Raw genomic sequence first — 12853 nt, forward strand, 5'->3', positions numbered from 1 at the left:
TGAAGACGCAGATATGAGAATCCAGCTGTCTTCTATTTAGCCCAAATAGTAAAGAGATTTGCAAAAATCTAAAACAATGCCACTCTTATCACCAAATTTTTCTTTTGTTTTGGAAAATTTAGTTATTTTTAAATAGAGTGTTAATATGCAATGGTGTTTATTATTATTTTTAAAAGAATTAACAAATATTTTTAAGTTGCTGTTTTAATTTCTATTTTGGTAACTACAAATAGAGGTAACCTACATAAACAAAAGCTCTTTGAGGAGTTCAGTGATTTTTATTTTTATTTATTTTTAATTTTTTATTGTTATGTTAATCACCATATATTACATCATTAGTTTTTGATGTAGTGTTCCATGATTCATTGTTTGTGCATAACACCCAGTGCTCCATGGAGTTCAGTGATTTTTAAAGGTACAAAGGATCCTGAGACCAAAAAGTTTGAGAACTGTTGTATTCTCAGAAAGTGCCATGTTTTCCCTAAGAGGAAACTATGGTTGACTAATTTATTGGAGACAGTTTGATTATTTAAGTATATGGACTTGGAACAGTTTTTAAAAATCCTTAAAGTTTAGCCTAAAAAATACACAAACACACACGCACACACACATGCATGTGGAGGATTAAGTGGGATGAGCTGTTAGGGATAGATAATTTATATAGAAGTAGAAAATTTAAAAAGGAAATTCTTTTGGATGAAGAAATATGATTAATTAGTCTGATCTACACATTGAAAAGATGATCTGGAAGAATTATGGTCAAGTGGAAAGATCACTGAATTAGGAACAAAGAGACCTGTTTTATGTTCTGTTCCTGGCTCCTCAATTCCATAAATGTATTTTTGAATAAGTAAGCTCTTCTGTTTTGGATTTGCATTTCTTCAAATGAATGGGAATAAATAATTCCTACCCTGCTTTTTCTTTCATTCATTCAACAAATATTGATTGCTTAGAGTGTACTAGGCTCTATTCTAAGTTATTATAGATATAGTGATTAAAATATGCAAGGCCCTGACTCAGGAAGGTAACAGTTTTAATAAAAGACGCAAGCATAAACAAGTAAATAAATATATAAGCAATTATAAATTGTGATAAGGGCTACAAAGGATCAAATAGTGTGAAGTTAAAGAGAAAAATGCTACAGACCTAATTACATAGGACCAACAGGGTAGGTTTCTCTGAGGTAGTGATGTTTAAACTAAGACCAGATACATGAGAAGGAGCAGAGAGAATAGTTTTCAGCAAAGAGAGCTGTGTGTGCAAAGGCCTTGAGGTGTGCTTAAGGTATGGTAGACATGAGGAATGGTAAAACAAAATGGAATTGGAGAAGTAGGTCATGCAGAGCCTTGTATGCTGTGGAAAAGAACCTTCAGTTTAGATGTGTAAAGGGCTCAAATATGTTCAAGGCTGAGAGATGTTTACGGGATTATTGGGCCAAAGTAGGATATTAGTGAATACAACTTAAATACATTAAGGTAGTTGTGATGGAGAACGAGCACCATTTCTCACAACTGTTCCTGGTTGATGTTCTCAGGTATAGACAAATGACTGAGAGAGTGATTTTAATTCAGTATTAAAATGCTTAGGTTCTGGGGTGCCTGGGTGGGCTTAGCTGGTTGAGCGTCTGCCTTGGGTTCAGGTCATGATCTCAGGGTCCTGGGATTGAGCCCCGCATCGGGCTCCCTGCTCAGCAGTGAGTCTGTTTCTCCCTCTCCCTCTGCCTCTCCGCCTGTTTGTGCTCACACATGCTCTCTCTCTCTCAAATAAATAAAATCTTTTTAAAAAGTGCTTAGGTTCTTACTACTGATAATTTATTCAAAAGAGTTAAATTTCTCTTTTTGATTAGGTTCTTTAACTTACTGAAAATACATATTAAATAACTACATATCAGGTTCTTCTACCAATAACATCTCTGTTTATTTCAGTGCTCTTCTTTTTAATGAAGTAAAATATATTACCACTCTGGAAGACCTTCAGAACATAGAAAATGCTCTGAAAGGAAAAGCCAACATTGCATTCTCCTATGTAAGAGCCATTGGAACGCCAGGTATTTAAATTTTCTCTTAATCTTTGTTGTGCCTCTGCACTTGTCTGCGCATGTTGAAGGACTTAAAATAGCATCCTTACCATTAAGTTTTCTTTCTTTAAGCAGACAGCTTAGTAATGTGATTGAACAAAAACCCTGGAGCCAGATTGCCTAGTTAGATGCCCTGCCCCCATGACCTTGCACAACTTATGTAACTTTAGTTTCCTAATCAATAAAATGGTGAAAATAACTATGCCTACTTCTTAGTGTTATTGTGAGGACCAAATGAATTCAAATAATTAAAATAGTTCCTGATGTATAGGAGTGTCCTATAAGCGTCAATTACTATTTTTATTTCCTTATGGTCCTCATGGTACCTGGTATAGTAGTTTACAGTATTTGATAATATTGACTGAATGGCTTTCTGTTTTATTTTAACATTTGCTATTTATGACCTTTTCCTGATTTAAAAAAATATATAATTTTGACAGCATCACCTTGAGTTGTAATATGTACAATTATGTAATTTTGTAGTAAAGAAGTTTATAAACATCTTATGAACAAATTATTGTTATGATTTCAGGACTTTAATTTGTTAATGGTTTTAACTTGATGTTAATATAAAAATGTTAAAGGTATTTTACAAATGGTATATGCTCTATGAAATAAATCACTTACTGGAAATCACAATTTTTATAAACATAAAGCTTGGGATATCTGAATGGCTCAGCAATTAAGCATCTGCCTTTGGCTCGTGTCATGATCCCAGAGTCCTGGGATCAAGCTCCACGTTGGGTTCCCTGCTCATCAGAGAGGCTGCTTTTCCCTCTCCCTCTGCTGCTCCCCCTGCTTGTGTTCTCTCTCTGTCTCTCTGTCAAATAAATAAATAAAATCTTTAAAAAAAATAAATAAATATAAAGCTTGATGGCTACATAGCATGCCACAGATTTAATATACTTGTAAAATAATGCTCTACAATTAGCCTGTTTTTGTTTACAGGGTTCTCAAGTTATTGTACATAGTTTGTAATTGTCGTCAACGAGAAGGATGAGCTAGAGAGAGTTTACCTTGCTACAGTGGAACCAGAACTCTTTGATTTGTATTTTAACAGGATCATTCTGACTTCTGTGTTTGGAATAGGCTGGAAGGAGGAATAGTAGAATAAAGAAGGAAAATTAGGAAGTTATTGCAATAAGAGAGGTGAGAGATGAGATGATGGTGGGTGGCTTGGATCAGGGTGTTAGTTGAGGTGGCAATAAATTTGAACTCAGCCAGTATTTTGGTTGTAGGACTAACTGAATTTGCTGACATATTGGATGTGGAGTGAGAGAGAAATAGTACAGACCAGGGTGGCTCTGGGGTTTTAGCTTGAGTTACTTGAAAGGTGAAATTACTGATAACTGAGGTGGGGTAGATTGAAAATAGACAGTTTGGAGAGGAAGCTCTGGAATTCACTTTTGGACATCATACTTGTGAAATACCCTGTAGACATCTTTGGAGAGATGTCAGCAAGGTAGTTGGATGCTATGAGTCCGCATTTGATGGTGGAGATACAGACTAGGGCTATAAATTTGGGAGATAAAGCTGTGAGACCAGAAGAGATCACAAAGTGAATGATGCTAGATGGGAAAGAAAAGACTGAACTGTTCAGATCTGTCAACATTTACAGGTCACTGAAGTGAGATGGAATAAAGAGACAGAAGGAATGGACTGTGTGGTAGGAATGTCCTGTAAGCAAAGTGAAGATAGGGTTTTAAGGAAGAGATAGGAACGATTGTGTCAAATGATGCTGAAAGGTTAATTAGGATAAGAGCTGCCAATTGGCCTAATTATGCTTAGCACTGTGGAATTTGTTGGTGACCTTGACAAGCACAGTTTCTATAAAGTGGGGTAAATGCCTGATAGGGGTATAAGAGACTAGGTAGAGAGCAACTGGAGACTGTGAATATGGAGACTCATTAGAGAAATTTTGCTGTTAAGGGAAGGAGGAAAATGGGGCTGTGACTGGAAGAGTATGTAGGTCAAGTGAAGAATTTCTTAAGTATATTTGTATGTTGACGAGAAAGATCCAGTAGAAAGTAGAAACTATAGCATGGAGGAAAAAGCAGGGAGAATTATTGGAACAACATCTTTGAGTCAACAAGAAGGGATGAAATCTAGTGAATGAGGGGAGGTGTGGTTCTGGGAGCACAGAAAATTCATCTATGGTAAATGGAGGGAAGACAGAGAATGTGAACATCAGTTTTGTTAAGTGGGCAGATAAATATGCTTGTGGAAGTTTTTTTGGTTTTGCTTTTGTAATTGGCTATGTTTTCTCAGTGAAATAAAAATAAAATCATCAGATAGTTTGAAGAGAGAAGAGATGAAATAGTTGTTTTAGAAGGCCTGAAAATAAAGAATGGTTGGGGCGTCTGGATGGCTCAGACTTGTTAAGTGTCTGACTCTTGATTTCAGCTCAGGTCATGGTCTCAGGGTCCTGAGATTGAGGCACTGTGTGGAGCTCCATGAGTGGGGAGTCTGCTTAAGATTTTCTCTCTCCATGAATCATGGAACACTGCACCAAAAACTAATGATGTAATATATGGTGATTAACATAACAATAAAAATTAAAAAAAAAAAAAGATTTTCTCTCTCTCCCCCTCCCTCTGCCCCATGTCCCCAGCTTGTACTCTCTCTCTCAAATAAATAAATAAAATCTTAAAAAAAAAAAGAATGGTTGCCAGGCAGCAATAATATTTGATATCAGTAATCTAAAGTGAGATCATGGGGTGCCTGGGTGGCCCAGTAGGTTAAGTGTCGGACTCTTGATTTTGGCTCAGGTCATGATCTCAGGGTGGTGGGATCGTGCCCTGTGTAAGTGAGGAATCTGCTTATGATCCTCTCCCTCTGCCCTTTCCCCTGCTTGTGTTCTCTCTCTCTCTCTCAAATAAATAAATAAATGAATAAATAAAATCTTTAAAAAATATGTAAAGTGAGCTCATTAGTGTGGTGATGCTAATGGCTTTTTGTTTTTTTTCCCCTCCAGCCATGTTTACTTAGTACAGAGTAAGCAGAGTAGCTGACTTAACCTGGATTGCATTTTAGCCAGATAGGGGAGTGATTATAAAGATCATGGAATGTAAGCTGGGCTAAGAAGGAAGAGAAAACTGAAGGAGTGGAGGACAGTGAAAACGATAAAACTGTAGTTCCTGGGCGATTATGTGCTAGACAGAGTGACCTGGACATGGAAGGGTGGGTGTGTTTATGGAAGGAAGGGGTTGGGGGAATGCTAGACTTTGAGATTTTGGAGGGGTTTGCAAGTGATTGGTAAATTATAAGGTCTGGTGTGGGACCATAGCAGCGGGTGGTTAAGGTAGACTTGAAGAGAGATCACTGGAGTCTCTAGAGAGGACCAAAGACTGAGAGGCCAGGATTGGCAAGTATCATCTATGAGGATAATAAAATCACCAAGGATTATGAGGAAACAGTATTGGAGAGAATGACAATGTGACAGAAGCTAAATTATTTTTGTGGAATGAGGGGGGTTGTTTCTGCCTGGGGTGGTAGATGACTCCAAGGCAGAACCGTGAGTGGAATACTCTGATGACACTTGACTCGCGTGGTGGAAGATTCAGTGGGGGAGAGGAAGATGACTGCCTAAAATGGCAGTGAGGAGAAAAGGGAAAATAAAATCAAATGGAAAGGAAGAAATGCTTCAAGTAAATAGTTTGAGAAAATTTCCCAGGACTAAAGGATTTGAGCTTCCGAATTGAAAGGGCTCACTGAATCCCAGCATAATGGATGAATGTAGAGCCACACCAAAGCATCTCATTTTGCAGGTACAGAATATTGGGAACAAACACTGTTCTAAAAGCTTCCAGAAAGAAAGAAAGAAAGAAAGAGTATACAGTTAAAGGATCAAGAATCAGAATTGCATTGGACTTCTCAGTTGCAGCCCTAGAAACTGAAGAAAATGGAGCAACGCTTTCAGAATTCTCAGGGGAAATGAACGTAGAATTCAATATGCAGACAACTACAATTAGTTACAGTATAGAATAAAGACACTTTCAGAAGCGTAAGGTCACAAAATATGTGTATTTCATATATCCTCTCACAAGAAGGTGCTAGAGAATGGGAGCAAGGGAGCAAATCAGTCAAGAGGATGTGGATAACAGGCCAAAGGACCCAATACAGGAGAAAGAGTAAGAGAATTTCCAGGATGGTGATGAAGTGAGTAGTGAGTTCCCAAGATAGAAGCTGTGCAGCAGGCCCATTCGCAGGAGTCCGTAATGCAGCAAATCAGTAGGCTCTGCAGAAATGTCTCCAAGAAGAGGGAACTGCTAGTGTGCTGATCTATTTGAAGTATTGAGAACATTAGCCAGTAGTGGAAGAATTTAGAAATAAGTTAGAAATAAATTTAAACAAATTAAAAAGTTATAACTGGTGAAAAAGTTGCTCAAAAAAGGAGAAATGTTCCTTTTGCATTCTATGGCTCACTTGTAAATAGTATATACTGAGTTATGACAATGTAAATACAGATAATTGAGCTAATAAAAATTAGAACTATATTGGGATCATTGAGGGGATAGAAGTGTGCATGTTTGTGGAGTGAAGTTTCAGGAAAGAGCTAAGTGGTCATCTGCCATAGTGGGAAGTCAATAGGTAATATTAATAACACTTTAAAAAGCAGGAAATAAGAGTGTAAGAATATCATTTAAAGACTTGGAGGTAAATACCAAAAGAAACAGTAAAAGAATTGAAAGCAGCTGTCCCTTGGGAATTGGAAATGGGGTGGAGGTGGGCGGGGGGGGGAGAAATTGTTGTTTTTCTTAATGTTTTGTAGAATTGTTTCTTTTTAAACTATGTATAAGAATAAGTGATTAAAAGAAAACCAAGCCAGAAACAATACACAGGCATATATATAGATAAAATATAACATACAAAAATTGGATGGTGGATGCATAGTCTCTGTAGAGACTCTCCCCTACTACGAGGAAGAAACTGCCACAGATTTGTCATATGTTATATTCTCAAGTATAACTCATTTCTATTTCCTGTTAACTCTTCTCTTTCCTTGAATAGAAAAGACTTTTCGTAATTTCTTTAACTGCCTGCATTTTCCCAACTGGGATCCCTACCAGGAATTTTTCTTTATAACAGAGCCTAAAACAGTGTAGGGCAATATTCAGAAGAGAGTCACACAAACTAACTTCTTGTGTCTCCCAACTGTCTTGTCTCCTCTTCAGAGCACAGAGCAGTCATGGAAGCTGCTTTTGTGTATGGGACTACGTACCAGTTTGTCCTAACCACGGAAACTGCCCTTTTGGAAAGTATTGGGTATGTACAAGAGGCATATGTCAACAATTTTAAGTTTGCTTCTTTCACATTACTTATTCAACATCTCCATCAGACTCTCACATCATGGACTCACCCGAGAGGAATTGTAAGCAGATGGGAATATATAAATGAAACTGGAAATCCCCTTCATTATTATTGTCTGCCATTCTACAGTCTGAAAATGAATTTAAATATGCAGAGATGATGTTAGGCTAAGGTGAATAAAGACAATATGGATAAGCACAATATATGATCCCATGAGTGGCCAAGTGTATTTTAGGAATAGATCTCCCACAGTGATCAGATAGGTGATAAAATAGCTTTCATAACTAAGCTCCAGAAGTTCTTCCTGAGAGTTCTGTAAGTTACTTTGTTAGGCTAGTCTTAAATGTGCTTAAGTATGGTTTTTGAGCAGAATGTTTTAAATGTTTATTTTTCTTGTCTAGTTTCTAGCTTAAAATTTCAGGTAGAGGCCTTCTTTTGACTTTTTGCCTGGGCAACCTAGGGTTGAAGTTTTTCTTTCCTTTGGTACTTATAGAACACAGGGAATAACCAGTGTATATTTTAAAGACTTTGCCTCAAAATGCTCTTCAGGAAAATTAATACAAAGCAAGGCAAAATGGTGATGTGTGACTTTTTTATACCATGCAAGAGCTTGTTTGTTTGTTTTTTTAAAGGCTTTATTTATTCATTTATCAGAAGGAGAGAGGGAGAGTGAGCACAAGCAGGGGGAGAGGCAGAGGGAGAGAGAGAAGCAGACTCCCCGTTGAGCGTTCCTTTTCTCATTCATCTCTTCTGATTGAACTGTCATTCTGCTGATTCCCTCATTAGTGAATTAAAGAAAACTTTGATGTATGATTACTGTTTGTATAAAAATTAATATTTTTAACAGTTTGGGACTTTTGCTGACAGTACCGCAAGGCTTTGCTATAAGTCACCGAGTCTCAAGATACATGATAAGCAGTGGTTTAGCCAGCTGCTTTGCTACTCCCAATGTAGACTGCCAGTTTCCCATCCCAGAATGGGGGAAGCCTGATTATTCTCATCTTATGGCAATTCTAGGGTAGCCCCGCAGTTTTGCTGACGGTCAATTGTTTGTACTTTTTTTCATGTACTTATTTTTCAGGTGATGAATAGTTGCAAATAAAGGTGACATGCTTAAAACACAGAAGAGTATTTATTAGCAAGACGTAGGTCCTATCATTGTACAAAATCTGTTCAGCAAGCTATACTATATACATAGCATATTCTGATCTATGGCTAAACATGGTAATGTTCTGGAAGGGTTTTTGCTTTCCCCTATTTTTAAAATGAGAATTTTAAAATGTCCAGTTACTCTTTATTTTTGGTATACTTTTGAGTATTTGATACATTCATTGGATATGTTTCAGTACTCATTTATTCATGGATAGCAAGATGGTAAGGAGTCATACCTAGACCTGATATGACAGGGAGGGACTGCGCATTCAGAGTACTCTAATCCTATGGCATGACTTCTGGATGAAGTAGTTGGCTAGGACTTTGGGTTGTCTTCTAATGGAGGAGAGGTGAATGCATTTTTTCTTTCATTTGTTCATTCTTTTATTTAACAAGTATTTCTTGAATGCCCTCTATGTGCTAGGCACTATTCCAGTTGCTGGAGCTGGAATAAAGTCTAGTATATTAATCATTACATCATGTTGGGTCTGAATTTGTTTGAAATTATATGTTGGTTAAGGAGGGTGTATAGGATAGGTAGTAGAAGAGGTGGTGTGCCATGGGGACACCAGTGCTTTCTATGACCTCCCCATACTCCCGTCTTAAAGAATCTGTGTATAGGCCAAGGATGTTACCCCCTCACCCCATACATATTACCGTCAGTCAGATCAGAGGTGGCCACCTGATCTGGGGTCAACCAGCCCACTGGCTTACCTGAGCAAATGAGATGCCCTCTCTCAGGAACTTGGAATTGGGCATGGAGGAATGGGATTATACAGTGTTTTGGCTCTCTTGCTTATAGGAATATTTTGGCCATGTAGAAGTAAAGCAGAGAGAGTTATCTTTATAAAGAGAGTTGGGAGCTGAAAAGTATTAATGGCAAAATGAAGGTCCCTTGAACTCTTGCTGTTCAGATCTATACATTTATTCTTTGATCTAATTACTTGAATTTTCCTTGTGTTCTGTGATATGTAGTTCTACACTTCCAGTAAGCCCCCCCTCCCCACCTTTTTGGTTTCTGTTACCTACAACCAATGATCTCTGGTTAAATTACTTTCCAAAATTACTTCATTATTTCAGAGGTTATGATATGATGTCCAACCTCAACTGGGTCCTCCTGCTTTCAATACTTTACTTTTAATATATGTGACTATTTCCTTTCAATATATATGACTATATGAGAACCTAGATAGTTCAAAAGATACATACTTTGAGTTTAAGAGTTCAAAAGTTAAGTACTTTAATTGGGTCTTGACTCTACAGTTCCTTTGTCGGAAGTACCCATTTGTCTTATCTTCTTCGGGAAGTCCTTCTCTCCTTTACTGTTTTTAATCTCTGTGATCTTCTTTTCCCTTTCCTTCTTTCTCCTTTATGACTTGAGGCAGAATGAAATATTTCTTTTTTTCTCATAGTACTTTGCATATTATAGCACTTACAAACTACATTAAAAAAAACTAAATGTATCTCCTTTAATCTAAGCCCCTCAAAGATTTGAGTCATCTTATTCATCTTAGTCTTTTGTATTTGGTACAGGGCCTAACACAGAGTAGACTTTAAGTAATCTTTGACTGATCATTTCTTTAATCATTAAGTCTTATTAGAAATTAGTTTATAATTAAATATGAAATCAGTGAACCTCAGATCTCAGTTTAAGTGTGTATCCAGAATTAAAATAACATTTTAAAAATAAAAATTTGCAGTATTTTGCCAAACCCTGCTAATGCCATATGGAGATTTTTAAAATGCTATTTTAATTTTGGCAAACCTTACTTACCCACTATAAGTTTATCTTTGAATTCTCATATTGAAGGGATGCCAGACTCAAATTATAAGCCATATTTGCTGAGTTTTGTAATATTTCAGATACAAACTCACAAACTCCCACAAACTGTCACATGGTTTCTATCTTAAGGCATGTTTTGGCTGAAGTTTATTCAAAACAGATTTGAGTTTAAATTAAACCTAGAAAATTTGTGTTACAAGGCTTTATTTAGCATAGCTCTAGAAAAGCAACTACATTCGAAGATAATCTTTGTCCTCAAGGTGACAGCCTTTTATTTAAAAAAAAAATTGTGTGGACCTGTCCATAACCTAATTTAGAAGCTACCATATCAAAAAGTTTAGGGAAAAAATTGCTTATACAACTCTAAAACTATTTGTGTCTTCTTTTTTTGCTTAGGTCCATTTTGTTTCACTGTTTTAGATTTTTACTACAACAGTAATTCAAAAGCATGACACTTAAAGATATTTGGAACTATGTCTTTCTGGATGGTAGAAAGATAACACATTGAACTTCTTCAAGTGAATCTGTCCCTAATTTTTAATTTGTAGCACTGAGGATATCAAAAATGCACATCTCTACTTTTTTCATTGTAAACAAGTCTTGGATTTGACTGAGCAATGTAGAAGAACACTGATGGAACCACCACTGACTACACTGAATATTCATCGATTTATTAAGACAATGGAAGCACCCCTGCTGGTATGTTTCTTATTTTATTTTATTATTTTTTAAAGATTTTATTTGTTTGCTTTGAGAGAGAGAGAGAGAGAGAGAGAGGGAGAGAGCACGCATAAGCAGGGGGAGGGGCAGAGGCACAGGGAGAGAGAGAATCCCAACCAGACTCCACACTAGGGTGGAGCTCAGTGCTGGGCTTGATCCCATGACCCTGAGATCACGACCTGAGCCAAAACCAAGAGTTGGAGGCTCAACCGACTGAGCCACCCAGGAGCCCTTTATGTTTCTTATTTTAATATATTACTCATATAATTCATACATAAAATTTATTAGGTTTTAACTCGCAGATATGCATTTTAGTTAGATGAACTCTTCCCCCCCCCTTTTTAAAGATTTTATTTATTTGACAGAGAGAGACATAGCAAGAGAGGGAACACAAGCAGGGGGAGTGGGAGAGGGAGAAGCAGGCTTCCCACAGAGCAGGGAGCCCAATGCGGGGCTCCATCCCAGGACCCCGGGATCATGACCTGAGCCGAAGGCAGACGCTTGACGACTGAGCCACCCAGGTGCCCCTCTTTTTCCCTTTTTTTGGACATAATTCTTTTACTGAGGGGATTTAGGAGTAGTTACTTATTAAAGGTAGAATAGAAGATACACTATTCATGAAATGACATTTTAATGCCTGGAAATATTGTATTGAAATCCAAATATAGCGTTGTGTAAGTGGAAGTAGTTTTAATGAACTGTGGCCACTCCAAGACCACAAAGACCACATCGTGGTTAAGGAAAGACCTCTTTTGTGAATGTTTTGATGACCACTTTAAAAGTTGGTAAACAGTGGGACTATAGTGTTTCTGTGCCCCACTTCCCTTAGCAGTAGCCTGGAAGGATTTTATAGAGACTTAAGTGAGGTGATTGGCAGACCTTTCTCTCTGAAAGTTTGCAGGTTGTCCTGAGCATGTGTAAAACCTTCAGTAGGCCTTCTCACTCAGTGTATCCTTTTTAAATAAAAATGATGCACGTGTATTACAGATGATCCAAATGGTGCTGCAAAGCATAAAGGAAAAAGCTTTTTTAAAGCCATCTAATCCTGTTACTCAGAAATGAACTGTTAGATGACCATCACACCAGTCATGTCTGTGCCCACATGGACACATACAGTGTCTGTGGGTGTGTGGATTAATGGACACATACTGTTACGTGTGCTGCTTTATAGTAAGAAATTTATACTCTTATTTGAATTTAGCAGAGGAAAAAGAAACTGATGTGAAGTGAGGGGTTATGGAAGTTTTGATATGTCATTTGTTCATTTGAGGGCTCTTTAGGAAATATTGTTTTAATATTTCTTGAGTTCTTTATTTTGAGTCAGTTTTTGTTTAGTTGGATCTTGCCTTCAAATATTTTTTTAAAAAAGCAGTATATAAGTCTTTTTCCTTTCCTTTCACATGGCATTCTCCCTGGGGAGAATACCCCCTGGATTTGTTTGATCTCCCGTTTCAGCATAGAGCGGAGAGAGAGAGAGACCAGCTCACTGTTCAGTTCTTCACCAGCCTCTGTTCTCTCCAGAATTTCCTTTTCCCCCAGTACCAAAATATTATTAAGAATTCTTGGGATTTTGGGGCACCTGTGTGGCACCTAAGTGTCTGACTCTTGATTTTGGCTGGGGTCATGATCTCAGGGTTGTGGGACTGAGCTCTGGGTTTGGCTCGTGCTGAGCATGGAGCTTGCTTGGGATTCTCTCTCCCTCTTCCTCTGCCCCTCTTCCACACTGCCCTGCTCACGGGCACTCTCTCTCTAAAAAAAAAAAAAAAAAAAAAAAAAAAAAAAAGAAAAGAATTGTCAGGATTTTGTCTACT

General features: G+C 37.5%; 1 protein-coding gene across 4 annotated transcripts in view; it reads left to right on the plus strand.

Moving 5' to 3' along the window:
* The window catches only part of TXNDC16 (thioredoxin domain containing 16), a 117593-nt gene that overhangs the window by 42598 nt on the left and 62142 nt on the right, over nucleotides 1-12853 (plus strand). For all 4 annotated transcript variants that reach the window (XR_003515992.1, XM_027572283.2, XM_027572282.2 and 1 more), the window contains 3 exons: nucleotides 1926-2047; nucleotides 7252-7342; nucleotides 10871-11021. Coding sequence is in view for 3 of the 4 variants with exons in the window: in XM_027572283.2 (XP_027428084.1) it covers nucleotides 1926-2047; nucleotides 7252-7342; nucleotides 10871-11021 (364 nt within the window). In the remaining variant the exon portion in view is untranslated. The remainder of the gene's footprint in view (nucleotides 1-1925; nucleotides 2048-7251; nucleotides 7343-10870; nucleotides 11022-12853) is intronic.

The sequence above is a fragment of the Zalophus californianus genome, chromosome 6 (assembly GCF_009762305.2).
Source record: "Zalophus californianus isolate mZalCal1 chromosome 6, mZalCal1.pri.v2, whole genome shotgun sequence".
Lineage (NCBI taxonomy): Eukaryota > Metazoa > Chordata > Mammalia > Carnivora > Otariidae > Zalophus > Zalophus californianus.